Source organism: Phodopus roborovskii, unplaced genomic scaffold, assembly GCF_943737965.1.
Source record: "Phodopus roborovskii unplaced genomic scaffold, PHOROB, whole genome shotgun sequence".
Taxonomy (NCBI): Eukaryota; Metazoa; Chordata; class Mammalia; order Rodentia; family Cricetidae; genus Phodopus; species Phodopus roborovskii.
In genome coordinates, this window is record NW_026126407.1 from 51,484,465 (window position 1) to 51,499,099 (window position 14,635).

At 42.4% G+C, this 14,635-nt stretch overlaps 1 protein-coding gene across 4 annotated transcripts in view; it reads left to right on the forward strand.

Annotated features, from left to right (window-relative positions):
- The window catches only part of Ubn1 (ubinuclein 1), a 30,708-nt gene that overhangs the window by 9,333 nt on the left and 6,740 nt on the right, over positions 1–14,635 (forward strand). For all 4 annotated transcript variants that reach the window (XM_051181352.1, XM_051181351.1, XM_051181354.1 and 1 more), the window contains 13 exons: positions 322–408; positions 913–1,008; positions 1,331–1,465; positions 2,058–2,161; positions 2,837–3,275; positions 7,368–7,438; positions 8,862–8,991; positions 9,113–9,231; positions 9,754–9,882; positions 10,065–10,211; positions 11,060–11,110; positions 11,208–11,250; positions 12,578–13,771. In XM_051181352.1, coding sequence (XP_051037309.1) covers positions 322–408; positions 913–1,008; positions 1,331–1,465; positions 2,058–2,161; positions 2,837–3,275; positions 7,368–7,438; positions 8,862–8,991; positions 9,113–9,231; positions 9,754–9,882; positions 10,065–10,211; positions 11,060–11,110; positions 11,208–11,250; positions 12,578–13,771 — 2,745 coding nt within the window. The remainder of the gene's footprint in view (positions 1–321; positions 409–912; positions 1,009–1,330; positions 1,466–2,057; positions 2,162–2,836; positions 3,276–7,367; positions 7,439–8,861; positions 8,992–9,112; positions 9,232–9,753; positions 9,883–10,064; positions 10,212–11,059; positions 11,111–11,207; positions 11,251–12,577; positions 13,772–14,635) is intronic.

Here is a 14,635-nt window from a genome sequence, read left to right on the forward strand (position 1 = left end):
CTTTTTTGTTTAGTTTAAGACAAGCTCTCAGTGCATTGCCTAGGTTAGCCTTGACCTCACTCTGTAGTCCTGCTGGCTTTGAAGTTGAGGTCCTTGTCCTCAGCTTTTCTAGTAGCTAGGATTACAATGAACTGATATTCTTGTTGAGATTATTTTTTAAACATTAAAACATGATGTGATGGCAACACCGTGCTATTTCTGAATAATAGTTTTCATTACCCAATTTATAAGTGTTGGGTAGTCATTGAAGGGTGTTTAACCAGGACTATGACTTTCTTCTATATGTGTGTGATTTATTTTTGTGGAATAAACTCTTTCTAGAAAAAAGATGTGTTGGATCCTTTCAACGATGAAGAAAAAGAAAGGCATAAGGTGGAGGCCCTTGCACGGAAATTCGAAGAAAAATATGTAAGACTTATGTGTGGGCAGAACAACCCTCATTAGTGAGAGCAGTCTCCAGGCATTTTCATGTTCATTTAGTGGATTATCATATAGTCAGAAGTGATCTGGAAATAGATGTAGCACTCAGAGGAAATAGAAAACAGCTATTAAACAAATGTATTAAGTTCAGACTCTCATGTGGCAGGAGAAATGTGTGAGTTAAATGGGCAAATAAGGCCTTAGAGGATGTGTTTTGTTTCAGAGCAGAATAATTCATTTATTTCATTCTTCTGTGTTAGGCTTTTTATGCAGATACAAATCTGCCCTATTTTTCAGAGATCTTTAGAGAAGGGATTGGGATATATGTAGGGGGTGTGTGTTTGTGTGAGAGAGAGAGAAAGGAGAGAGACAGGGTGAGGGTTGTATGTTTAGTGCTTTTCAACCTTTAATCACTAGCTGATAAGACTCAAGACAACATTTAATTCATTGTACTTATCAAAAAGCATGTGACCCCTTGCTTTTAAATTTCAGGGTGGAAAGAAACGTAGGAAAGACCGTATACAGGATTTGATTGATATGGGGTATGGCTATGATGAATCGGATTCTTTCATTGATAACTCTGAGGCGGTGAGTAGTTAATGAATGAATGTATTATAGTGTGGCAGGGTTGTGACATCTCAGTTTGTCCTCCTTGCACAAACAACCCTGAACTTGAGAGGAAGGGTCTTCCTGAACTTTGTTTTTTTTTTTTTTTTTTTTTTCTATGAAAATAACAACCTCTTCTTTGTAAAACTCCTAAGTAGCTTGCATGTTGGTGATTGAGGAGAGGATGTCTTAGCATGGTGTATGAAGAGTAACAGAAAATCCTAGTTGCATCTCTTAAGGTGTTCTTTGTACCTTGAGCTATTGAACTAGACATGGGAGCTGATGGTATGTTTTCCCCCCTTAGTATGATGAACTTGTCCCTGCCTCTTTGACCACAAAGTATGGAGGATTTTACATTAACTCGGGAACCTTACAGTTTAGACAAGCTTCAGAATCTGAGGATGACTTCATTAAGGAAAAGAAGAAAAAATCTCCAAAGGTTAGGATATTTTTCCTTTTGTATTTCAGAGATACTTTTTGATGTGACTGTGAGATCAGTAGGTGACTCTAGAATATGCAACCTTTTAGGATGGCTTAGGAAACTAGTGGAAAGGTAGAATTGTCTTAACATGATGTGAATATGGGGATACTGGTCAGGCCTCAGTCATTTTATCCATGTGGACCAATGAAGTGTGCCCCACTCTTACTGGCTTCTTTACTGTGGAGTTGGAGAGGACTTTAGTTCTAGGGCTTGTCACCCACTGAAAACTGTTCAGCCTTAGATTAAGTGTATTTTAGAGTTTGCCTACCACTGCCCATTATTTAAAATGAGAGGGCTCACCCACATCTTATTCCAAATCTGCCTCAGAACAGCTACCATGGTCTCCATTTGAGTGTTTGAAGGAAACACTGTTGATGGGATGCTATAGATTTTGTCCAGGGACTGCTTTGAGATAGAAGCCTTTTTTGTTCATGAAGGAAATGAAATGGGTCTGAAGATGTACCTCATTTGGGGCAAGACCAGTGCTGTCTAGTGTATTTGCTCTCTGACTCAGGAAGTTGTATAACTGTACTTTGTCTTTAATTCTTAGAAGAGGAAGTTGAAAGAAAGTGGTGAAAAGATAAAGAAGAAGAAAAAAGATGACACTTATGACAAGGAGAAGAAATCGAAAAAGTCCAAGTTTTCCAAAGCCGGGTGAGAGGCAGCAGACCACTAGGATAAAGTGGTCTATGAGGGCACAACACCAGGAGCTGACTTGCCCTCTCCCTCTTCTCCAGCTTCAAAAGAAGCTATAGGGGCTGACTCTCCTTTCACCTCTCCTCTGACAGGGCTGTTCTGTCAGCCACTCTCCTTTTGTGTCAGCTTGTGTGCCTGTGTGCCTCTGTCAGTGTCAGCAGCTATTTCTGTCACCATATGATTAATGATGCTCCTTGTTCTCTTAGAACTCCTCTCTGCCCCAGTTCTTTTGTTTTCTGCTATTTTCTTATGTCTGTGGTCATGAGTCCTACTTAGTTAGCCCAGCTACCTTCACGTTGCTGCTGTTCTTTCTTTGGTTTTCATGTTTTCTTCCTTAAAATACTTTTCTTGTCCCTCCCATTTTTCACATTTATTTAAACCTGCAAATGGTTCTTAAAAGCCCACTGGATATTTAGCAGTATATGACACTGTGTTGCTAATCTCTATTCACACTCAAGCTTTGGTCCAGCAAGAATGAATTCTCTATGCCAAGAGAATGGAGGCATGTTAACAAGTGGACTGACAAAACAGAGGCTTTTGTGGAGACCATTTCCTGGGTACAGGGATGAAGGTTACTGAATTTCTCATGGAGAGTCCTGCAACCTGAGTAATCATTTTTCCTCTTGCTTACAGCTTCACAGCCTTAAATGCCAGTAAGGAGAAAAAGAAGAAGAAGTACTCTGGGTCATTAAATGTTAGAGAGATGCTAAAGAAATTTCAGAAGGAGAAAGAGGCTCAGAAAAAGAGGGAGGAGGAACATAAGCCTGTAGCTGTGTCGTCAATAGAAGCTCAGGGCCTGAGGGAATTGGAGGGCACTTCTGACCCCTTGTTGTCACTCTTTGGCTCCACTTCTGACAACGACTTGCTCCAAGCTGCCACTGCCATGGACTCCCTAACAGATTTGGACTTGGAACAGCTTCTAAGTGAGTCTCCAGAAGGAAGCCCTTTCCAAGATATGGATGATGGAAGTGATTCCCTTGGAGTGGGATTGGATCAGGAATTCAGGCAGCCCTCTTCCTTTCCTGAAGGCCTTCCAACACCCCTGGAGAAGCGTGTTAAGGAGCTGGCTCAGGTATGGGGACAAAGTATGGCTAGGCTTTCCTGGAAGCTGTTTGGGTAGGTTGATAATAGCTCTATATCTTGTGAAGCTTGATGCCCAAGAAAGTGAGTTGGGAAGTGAAAGTGTAAAGTTTTCAAGTTCTTATCTAATCCCAAGGAGGACACAGTGTAAGCTTTGCCTACCAGGCTTCATTTTTTTTTTTTTTTTTTTTTTTTTTTTTTTTTCCACCTCTCTGGAATTTTACTTTGGGGAGGTTTTTTTCTCTTGATCTGTTTTCTATTCGTTTCTTTCCCATAACTCACCTTTGCTTTTGTGGTTGATCAGCCCTGCTCTTGCCAGCAGGTAGTTGAGGTAGAGTGTCATCTTTGAATTCTTCCAGAGATTTTGAAAATTTACTGGTTTGTAAACACATGCATAAACATAGCATATGCTTAGCTGCTACTGGGTTTTACTTGATCCCTTGTGTTGGGTTCGTCAGATGTTAACCTGCATGGTGACACATGGGAGCTTAACATTATGGGCACTGTTCCTGTTCCAAAGAAGAGCAAGCAGTCTTTAGCATGAGATAGCTGAAAATACTATAAGAATCACTAGTTCAAAATATATAGCAGTTGAGCACAAATGCTCCTAGAACTGTATTTCAACTAGTGATATTTCATATTTTAAGACAGTGTAAAGTGTTAGCTTCATCTAGAAATGTTTATCTCACTTAGAGAAGACATTAAACACAATATACAAAGCAAACAAAACATCTTATTTACATCTGTGGTTCCTCCATGTTAGCCCATGTGTATGTAGTATTGAACACAAGTGTTCTTCTTGAATGTAATGCTTTAATGAATTGTGCCATGTCAGGGACTTATAGTATAATTTTCTATTGCAGGGAGAGCAGTTGATTCTGTACATGGCATGTTTGAACATACTGTCTGTTGTTCAGAATTCATGTTTTAAAAATCATTTGTTCTTTTCAATGCTTCAATTTGTAAGCACTATTTTTTTTTTTTTTTTTTTTTTGGTAGTCTCTCAAAGTCTTGTTAATTAAATGAAAAATACTAGGCAATAGTAGACCATTGCTTATTTTACAGAAAAGTCAAAATAAAATTCTTGGGTATGTCTTCGTTCCCATAGTAGATTATGATAAGAGTAGTAACCTATTATTTCACTTTTTGGGGGGAGAGAATTTAGTGAGAATGCTTCTCTGGGTAAACATGCTATTTGGCAAGTTGTCTCTTCTGAATAATGACTCCTGGGCATTACAGATTTTGCTGTACCTGGAGCCCTTCATATGTGTGCATGGATAACTAATCCTTTTTAACAGTTTACTGGGAAAGGTAGTCTTTCCAGAGAAGAATGTATTTGGACACAGACCATTACATAGAATTCCAAAAGCCACATGTAGATATTTGTTTTTTGTTTGTCTGTAGCTATGGAGCCTGTCCTAGAACTTGGACCAGGCTGGCCTTGAATTCATAGAGATCTGCCTATCTCTGTCTCCCAAGTGCTGGGACTAAAGCCATGCACCATCACTGCCTGGCTGATACTTGTATTCTTAATAAAGAGTTCTAGGCTAGATCTTGAAATGAACATGGCATTTTAAAGATTAAATTAGATAGTCCTATAATTCCAATAGTTTGGAGGTGATAGCAGGAGAATGTGTTGTTCAAGGTCATTTTTGGCAACAAAGGAAGTTCAAGATTTGCCTGAGCTGCGTGAGACCCTGTCTTGACTCCAAAATTAAACTTGGTGTGCATAATTGTTGGTAGCATTTAAGTATTTCTTGCTTTATTTTTTAACTTCCCTAATTTCATTTTCCTCTCTTTTTAAAAATAAGATAAATTTTAAATCTTGACTTTAGAAGAGGTACTTGTCCATTTCTGTTGCTTACATTAAAAAAAGGAATCCTAAAACCTGACTAGGCTGGCACTAAATGGCTCTTTTCTGATCTTGTCAGAGCTCACACTTGTGACTGCATTCAAACAACACATTAGCCTAGTCAGACTCTGGCTGGACCTCATTATCAAGGCTTTCAGGAGATCATGGTTGTCTCACTGAGTTACTCAGCCTTTTCTCCAATTTGGAATCCTGATTCAGACCCTGGAGCAATTGGGCTTATGGGTGTGTATCACCAAGTCCTACTTCAGTTGGTTTTTAATTTGGATTTATTTTAAAGTGTAGCACCCAGGTAATCTCCAGATCCTCTAAAATATAGCTATGCAGTTAAAAGGCTTCAGAAAGAAACATTTCTAAAAAAGTTATACAGGCAGAAAGCTTTTTAAGTGCTGGAGAAATGGCTTAATGGCTAAAAAATAAATGTGTAACCTGGTGTGGTACTGCATGTCCTTATAATTACAGTTCACAGAGTAAAGGTTGGAGAATCAAGAGTTCAAGGCTAGGAGCCGAGGGATGGCTCAGTGGGTAAGACTGCTAGTTGCACAACCATAAGGACCTGAGTTTTGGATTCCAAGCACTTATGTAACAAAACTAAGTGTGGTCTAGCATGTGCCTGCAACCTTGGGATGGGGTGGAACAGAAGGATCAGTGGGGCTTGCTGACTACAAGCCTAACCAAAAATGACTGATTCAGAGAGAGACCACACCTCAAAGGAATAAAGCAGAGAGTGACATGCTCCTCTGATGTCTGTGTGTGCACACATGTACACACATAGCACACAGATAAATACCATGAGCATGAGCACGTGTGTGCATATGCACACACAAACACACAAAGTGCATATAAACACAGAGTTCAAGTTCATTCGTGACTTAATAAAAGCCTGTTGATGAGTCTGGTGAACAATATAACATTTGACTATCTGTTTAAGGAATTAGATTGAATTGATTAAGGATACTTCTGGATTCTATCTTAGAACTAGTAGTATAAGTTTAAGCAAAAGAGTAAGTTGGGTTTTTGCTTGAGATACTAGCTGAAGCTTGCAGTCAGTCATACGTGCTCCAGTGTCTTCAGAGCCTATTGCTGCCGTCGAGTTCCACTGGGTTCTAGGCTCTTCTGAGCTGCGCACTCCACCACATGTGCTGTTGTCAGAACCCGCCACCATGGTGAAACTCACAAAGGCTGGCAAAACCCACGGTGATTCCAAGAAAATGGCTCCTTCCCCAAAGGAGGTGGAAGAGGATAGTGAAGATGAAGAAATGTCAGAAGATGGAGAAGATGACAGCAGTGAAGAAGAGATTGTCATCCCTCAGGGAAAAAAAAAAAAAAAAAAAAAAAAAAAAAAAAAGGAAAAAAAGCTACCACAATTCCAGCAAAGAAGTTGGTTATTTTCGCAAACAAAAAAGTTGCAATTCCCACACCAGCTAAGAAAGCTGCTGTTACCCCAGGGAAAAAGCAGTTACACCAGCCAAGGCAGTTGCTACACCTGGAAAGAAGGGAGCCACCAAGCAAAAGCATTGGTAGCAACACCTGGTAAAAAGGGGGCTAAGAACGGTAAGAATGCCAAGAAGGAAGACAGTGATGAGGAGGAGGAATTTGAGCCACCAGTAATGAAGGGAATGAAATCAGCAAAGGTAGCTGCTACTCCTGCCTCAGAGGATGAGGATGATGATGATGAAGAGGAGGAGGAGGAGTAAAATGACTGAAGAAGCTATGGAGATCACACCTGACAAAGGAAAGAAAACTCCTGCAAAAGTTACTCCTGTGAAAACCAAGAATGTGGCTGAAGAGGATGATGATGGAGAGGATGAAGATGATGAGGACAATGAAGAAGAAGAGCCTATGAAAGCACCTGGAAAACGGGGAGTCACCACAACATGAGAAACTGTATTGAAGGGTCACAGTATTAGGAAGGTTGAGAACCACTGCTTTAAATCTTGTAGGTTTGCTTAAGGTCTTAGTTGCTTTTCTACCATTGACAGTATAGAGATCCCAGTTTACAGTGTAGTTGGCCTGTACACAGAAGCTGTATTGCTGGTTGAGTTGACTTCTAACCAGATAGACTCAAGATCACTGCTTTCTCTTCCATGATTAGTATTGTTAAGTCCCAAGAACTTGCCCACAGGTGCTGTAACACCTGTGCCTGCTGGTGAGTGTGAGGGATGCTTGAAAAAGGGCACTAATACTTGTTACTGTCTGTCTCCTGTGAATCAGGCTGCCAGAGCTGCTGAGGGAGAGAGCAAACAGAAGTTCTTCACTCAAGATATTAATGGCATCTTGCTAGAGTGAGTATCTGTTTGTCTCTGTTTTCCTGTTTAGAATGAAACAGGGACACTAGATCCCTGTCTCTGTAAATATTAGGCCTTACTAATCTTCAGCCACAGATATTATTAAAATGCTGTAATATATGTACTGTCATGGCCTTTGGAAGAGGATTACTTGGCAAGTATGAGATGAAAAGAGAGAATCCAGATGAATGAGTGATAGCTTGGTAATCTCAGGCTGCATTGGGATTCCTCTCAGAGTTCATCCTTATTTTTACTTGTGTTTCCAGCACATTTCATCTTGTCATTCTCTGCCTTGAGCCCCAAACATCTGAGGTACTTTGCTGTATAAACTGGATTAAAAGGACAGCAGCAAATATACATATCTAAACCAAATCTCTATGTCAGGTCAACAGAGGCATTTGCCTATGTAAGAACATTTGTCAAGATTTGAGAATGTTTCCACAAATGGTCTGCACTGAATAGGATATGGTTGGACATTTTGGTTCAGGAAGAACAGGGCCTCAAAGAGCACCTGAGAGTTTTGTGTCAACCAAAGAACCTACTTGAAGGTGCCACATACAGAAAGTTCAGGCTTTTCCTGTTTGTCAGCTGGAGAAACTAGAGAGGTGAGGATTTCCCTGATCTTGTGATCATGGGTAGAGCTAGTAACTGAAAAATCAAAACATGCTGGCATGGGTTGGAGAGATGATTTAATGAATAAGAGAACTTGCCATTACTCTTTCAAAGGACCTGGATTTGTTTCCTAGCATACACATGGTGGCTCACAATTGCCCTTAACAACTGGCTCCAGGTTCAGGGATTCATGGGTACCAAGCATGCACATGATTAGCAATATGTACATGCAGGTAAAATGTCCTGCATAAAAGAAAAATAAATCTTCAAAATATTACTGAAAAATACTTCCTGACAATCTCAGGCAATTTTACTTTCACTTTTAAAAGCTTTTATGTTTTCTTTGTTTATGGAATTTAATGCTCATACCTTTTTATCTTTGGCTTTGTTCTCTCTATTTCTCTCTTCTATTCCTCTCTTTCTCTCTATTTTTTTTTTCTCCCAAGACAGGTAGCCTTGGAACTCACTCTGAAAACCTTGAACTCACAGATCTTAACCTGCCTCTGCCTCTTGAGTGCTGAGATTAAAGGTGCATGCCACCACTGCCTAGTTCTTGGCTTTGTTCTCTTGACTACCTTTGCCTTGGTCTTGTCCTTGAGCTAAGAGCCTTTACCCACTTTTCCTAGCCAAGTTCAGTAAGCTTGAGTTTTTCCTTATGTTGCTGCTGTGGTCACATGGTTACATTGTGTGACCATTAAGATAAGGTTCAGACTACTTTTGGTTTTTAGCTTTCTTCTCCAGTCTGCAACCTAAGGAAGAGGAAACTTGCAGCAAACTGTAGGCCATTAATGACTGTTGTGTTCTTCAGCATAGAGGTGCAAACACGGGAGCTGACTAGCCAAATCCGTTCTGGAGTGTTTGCTTATCTGGCTTCATTCCTGCCCTGCAGCAAGGATGCTCTGGTCAAGCGTGCTCGGAAACTTCACCTTTATGAACAGGTGAGTGGCAGAGTCTGCATAGGAATCATATATGCTACACTGTCTCCTTTTGATAGCTCATTGTGGGTCCTCACTGCAAAAGTGATAACATGAGCCAAATCTGTTCTGTGTCCTTTCTTAGGGTGGGCGACTAAAGGAACCACTCCAGAAGCTCAAGGATGCCATTGGTAGGGCCATGCCTGAGCAAGTGGCCAAGTACCAGGATGAATGCCAAGCACACACACAAGCAAAAGTTGCTAAGTAAGTGTGTCCCATCTCATTTGGGTGTCATTATCTTTCTGTATCTCTTCTACCCTCTCTTAAAATAACGTGTGTGTGTGTGTGTGTGTGTGTGTGTGTGTGTGTGTGTGAGAGAGAGAGAGAGAGAGAGAGAGAGAGAGAGAGAGAGAGAGAGAGAGAGAGAGAGAGAGAGAGAATGTGTGAGTGTGTGTGTGTGAGTCTGTATATGGAAATGTGCATATACTTGCAGCATCCAGAAGGGAGTCAGATACCCTGGAGCTCTAGTTACAGGTGGTTGTGAGCTGGGGTACTGGGAACTGAATTTGGATCCTCTGTAAGAACAGTACATGCTCTTAACCACTGAGCTATCTCTCTGGGTCTCTGTCTCTTCTTTCTACACTTCTCAATATTTACTTACATTTCCAACACAATTCTAGGATTTTCAGCACTTTCTGATCTTAAATCAAGGAGACTATTGTAGAAGGGAGAAAGGGGAAGCTGGTGGGCAGGAGAACCTCAGGGCTCCTTCTGTTTCCTCTGTAGGATGCTGGAAGAAGAGAAAGACAAGGAGCAGAGAGAACGTATTTGTTCTGATGAGGAAGAAGATGAAGAAAAGGGGGGCCGGAGGATAATGGGACCCCGGAAGAAATTCCAGTGGAATGATGAAATCAGGTGTGCACAAACTGGGATCTTGCATCATTGGAGGGTTTGTGAGACCAGTATCTGAGCCTGTCCCCATATTGCTAATGAAGGTTAGGATTAATTACTTTCATGGGTTGCTGAAAGCACACAGTGGCAACTGTGAAACAGCATTTGGGGTGGTAGGAAGTTTCTGATCTCTGTCTGCTTCTCAGGGAGCTTTTGTGCCAGGTGGTGAAGATCAAATTGGAGAGCCGTGATCTGGAGAGGAACAGCAAAGCCCAGGCCTGGGAGGACTGTGTGAAAGCTTTTTTGGATGCTGAGGTCAAGCCTCTCTGGCCCAAAGGCTGGATGCAAGCCAGGTGAGGCCCTTGTGGTGAGGCAGGTTAGTTTGGGCTGACAATGATGCCTTACCTCAGAAGTCACTGTCTCACTGATTCAATTCTGATATCACTTGAGAACCTGGGGACATACTGGGATATATATAAAGGAGTTTTCTTAACCTAGAAGAGAAATCTTACTTGGAGATTTCAGTTCTTGTCCCACTTTAGTGGGAGGATTGGCTGCATTCTCGTTTCTTCACAGTATAGGATTTGTTGTTTTGATTCAGTGGCCGTACCAGAGGCTGAGAGATGGACTTCCTCATAGTTCTAAAAAGTTTCACAAGGAGCAGTGCTGACTCCATGTTGAAGTCTATTGTTGGGCTTCTGTCCCAGAAGCTCCTTCACATGTGTTGCCACCCATGAATGGACTATGTCTACCTTATGGAGGGCTTGGGAGGTTAGATAAAGATAGATAATGATTCATCAGTGATTTGGACAGATGATGGGAACCTTGGGAATTAGTATTCTTTCTTTGTAGGTTAGGTTATATAAAGATTAATTTTTATTGAGTGTCTCTGAAAAAATAAGGGCATGCTATGTATGCTACTTCGCATTTCTCCTTGGGTAGGGTTAGAATACCATTAAGAAAAGCACCACTGCCTTAGGGAATTTTTAGCTATGAGAGGTTGCAGCACAGTCATTGATTTTCTTGGTAAAGCCTAGATGTTTGGCTTTAGGTGAGTTGGTGAGGGCACATTAGGCCCTCTAGTGGCTCTCTAGTCAGCTAGAATAAATGCTACTGAGTACCAGGGCCTCTAGGAAAAGCTCTAGAAGCAGAGTTGTGGCATACTGGGGCAGATAAGATACACCAGCCCTTTTTCTTTTAGGACTCTATTTAAAGAGAGCCGGCGAGGCCATGGGCACCTAACATCACTCCTGTAAGTACCTTAGAATTTTATTTCTTGGGACACTGCTGTTTTAATCTCCTTTTGTGGGTCTCATTTGAACCATTTCTGTGTTCATTTCTTCAAACAGGGCCAAGAAGAAAGTAATAGCTCCATCGAAAATCAAGGTGAAGGTGAGTCAGCTTGCTCTGGCCATGAGCCAACTGTTCTGAAGCCATGCTCAGGAAATCTCTTGAGTGATCATGGCAGCTTGGTAAGCTTCATTGAGAACAGTTACTCAGATGGCACCCTTGAACAAGACAGATATCTGAGCTGAGCCATTTAACCCTTTCTAGCCTCAGTTTTTCACAGCAGTAATCAGCCAGCCCAGTTCCTGTGGGACTCAATATGAGTCTGAGTGCAGTACAGGGTCACTGTAAATGTGAAAGTTGAGCAGTGTAGTAGACCTCTTGGGGAGGAAGTATACACCTGTGGGCCAGTTAGTTTGTAGCAGTAGCAGGAAGGAGAAGTGACTCTGTTAGTTACCAGGGAGAACCACCGGGAACTACAATGGATGGAGCACAGAAATGTGAAAAACATCTTAGACATCACAGGGAACATTGGTACTTGCTAGACTTTTACCAGATGAGGCTTGGGGTTTCCTTAGCCCTGCTTAAAGAGGTTTTAGAACAGATGTTTAAATTGTCCTACAATATGTTCAGTACTGGAATTCAGGAGCAACGGTATAGATTCCATTTCTGTTCCCATGAGAATGGCTAGGGAGTCAGGTATTCAGGAAAAGTAAGTTAATTGAAAGTAATTCTCATCAGTCTAATTTCAGCCAGGAACATTTCAAGATAGTGTGAATGCCTATAGACTTGTCTTGGTTAGCTTTCTATTGCTGTGATAAAATACTATGACTAAAAGCAACAGTTTATAGTCTATCATCCAGGGAAGTTAGGACAAGAACTCAAGGAGACAGGAGCCTGCAGGCAAGAACTGATACAGTGGTCATAGAGGAGTGCTGCTTACTAATTGTTCCTCATGGCTTACTCAGTCTGCTTTTTTATAGCACTTAGGACCACCAGCACAGGAATGGCTCTGCCCACAGTGAGCTGGGCCCTTCTATATCAATCATGTATCAAAAAAATGTGCCACAGGCATGCTCACAGACCAGTCTTGTGTGGGTATTTTTTCCAACTGAGATTATGACTCTAGCTTGTATTAGTATAAAACTAGCCAACACAATATCTGAGCAAATCTTGTACTATTTCAAAAACTAAAAGAAGAAAAATTTTACTGTGGGCATGTGTATATTTAGTGCAAAGCATGTTGACCTAAAACCAACCTCCACCAGCTAAATACATGCCAGATAGTACTACAAAGCAAGGCAGACATGGTACCTACTCTCATCCATCACTTGTCTTATAATTACCCAGTAAGCGTGAATTTACTTGTTGACATCTTCGTAACAGGCCAGTATTGGTACTTCTCACTATGAGCATTTCTGCTTTCCTTTAGGAATCATCTGCTAAGCCCGATAAAAAGGTTTCCATCTCATCAGGACAGCTTGGTGGTCCCATTACTTTGCTCTCAGAACATCAGGGTGGAGGCCTGAGTATTGGAGCAACCAACAGGGAGCTTTCATCCCAGGCAACTTGTGGCCTCAGTGACCCTGTTTCTGTCACCCTGGAGGACTCACTGGATGAAGACTTGGTCCGGAATCCAGCCTCTTCTGTGGAAACCGTGTCTAAAGAGCTGGCTGTATTGAACAGCAGAGCAGCCAACAGTTCTGAATTCACACTGCCTGCACCCTCCAAAGCACCAGCAGAAAAAGTTGCTGGTGTTTTGTGTACAGAAGAGAAACGGAACTTTGCAAAGACGAGCTCTTCTGCACCTCCACCTACTAATGCTTTGCAGTCACCTCTCAATTTTCTAGCTGAACAGGCTTTAGCACTGGGGCAGTCTTCTCAGGAGAAAAAGCCAGAAAGTTCTGGCTACAAAGAGCTGTCTGGCCAAGGTACCCTCAGCAAGAGTATGTCTGAATTGCACCAGTCCAAAGCAAAGCACCACAGTTTGCCACGGACGTCTCATGGACCCCAGGCAGCTGCCCCCATGCCTAGCTCCCAAGTCAAAGTCTTTCATGCAGGCACTCAACAGCAGAAAAGCTTCACACCCTCAGCCCCCTTTGTCAACAAGCTGCAAGGCCCAAAGGCTGCCTCTCCACAGTGTCATCGTTCCTTCGTGCAGCTGGTAAAGACAGCAGCCAAAGGCCAGACCTTCCATGCCACTATGCCATCCTCTGGAAGTTCACCAGCCTCCAGCAGCAGCTCTCATAAGACCACAGCCTTATCCTCTACTCCCTTGAGCCACCCAGCAAAGCAGCATACAGCCAGCTCTGTGGGGTCATCTTATAAGAATAATCCCTTTAGTGGTTCAGTCTCTAAACATGGGGCTTCTTCTAGCAGTCCATCACCTGCAGGAGCCCAAGTGCAGAGTTCCGTTTCTGGGACCTTGCTCCCTAGTATGCAGTCTCCCTCAGTGGGACAACCTTCAAGCCGAGCTGCCCCAAGTTCTGCTGTGAAAAAAACACCTGTTTCTCAGAAGCTGACCCTGGTGGCTCCACCTGGAGGTCCAAATGGAGATTCTGGTGGTGGGACGCAGGGAGTGGCAAAGTTACTCACCTCCTCCCTCACATCGTCTACCTCCTTGCCAGTGAGTATCCCAGCATTGCAACCTGCCCCAGCTGCAGGAGATTTGGGGACAAGGCTGCTTACCTTGCCTTAGTCTGCAGATGGTCTGAAACAGTCAGGTGGTACAGTAAGTGAGATTAGACCCAGGAGAGAGTACTGGATTTCCTGTTTAGTCTCACTTTTACTGGTGGTTGGAGGACCAGTATAACCTGAACATCTTCTTAGCAGGAAGGAAAACAGAAGGGAATATTTGTTGCTATTGGGTCCCTGGAGAGATTGAGCCTGTGAGAAATAGAGTGAGTGCCAGAACCTGCCTCTGCCCTCTGAATCAAAGATGGAAATACCTTCAGTTATTAGGTGGCAATCAGGAAGTGTTTATGCCTCAGCACAAACTGGTAGTACCTTCTGGTTGCAGTTCTCTGATTGGCTTGAAAGAACTCTGTAGGTCAAAGGTATTTTGACAGACCCTATCAGGGAAGATGTGTTATGGGGTGTGTGTGTGTCTGTGTGTGTAAACTAGAAGTCTGGCCAGGGTAGTGTTGCATATCTATAATCCCAAAGATAGAAGCAGGAGAATCAGGAGTTCAAAAGCCAGTCTTGGCTACATACCTAGTTTGACAGCCTGGATACATCAGACCCTGCCTTAAATTGAAAAGAGGTCTGAGAGTTGGTTCAGCAGTTACAAAGCACATAAACCAGGCTGTGGTGATGCACGCCTTTAATCCCAACACTTGGGAGGCAGAGACAGGTGGATCTCTATGGGTCCAATGCTGACCTGGTCTAAAGAGTGAGTTCCAGGACAGCCAGAGCTACAGAGAAACCCTGTCTTGTAAGAGCAAAAGGAAAAAAGGTGTAGACAGGTCAGTCCAGCAAGGTCTTGATTCTT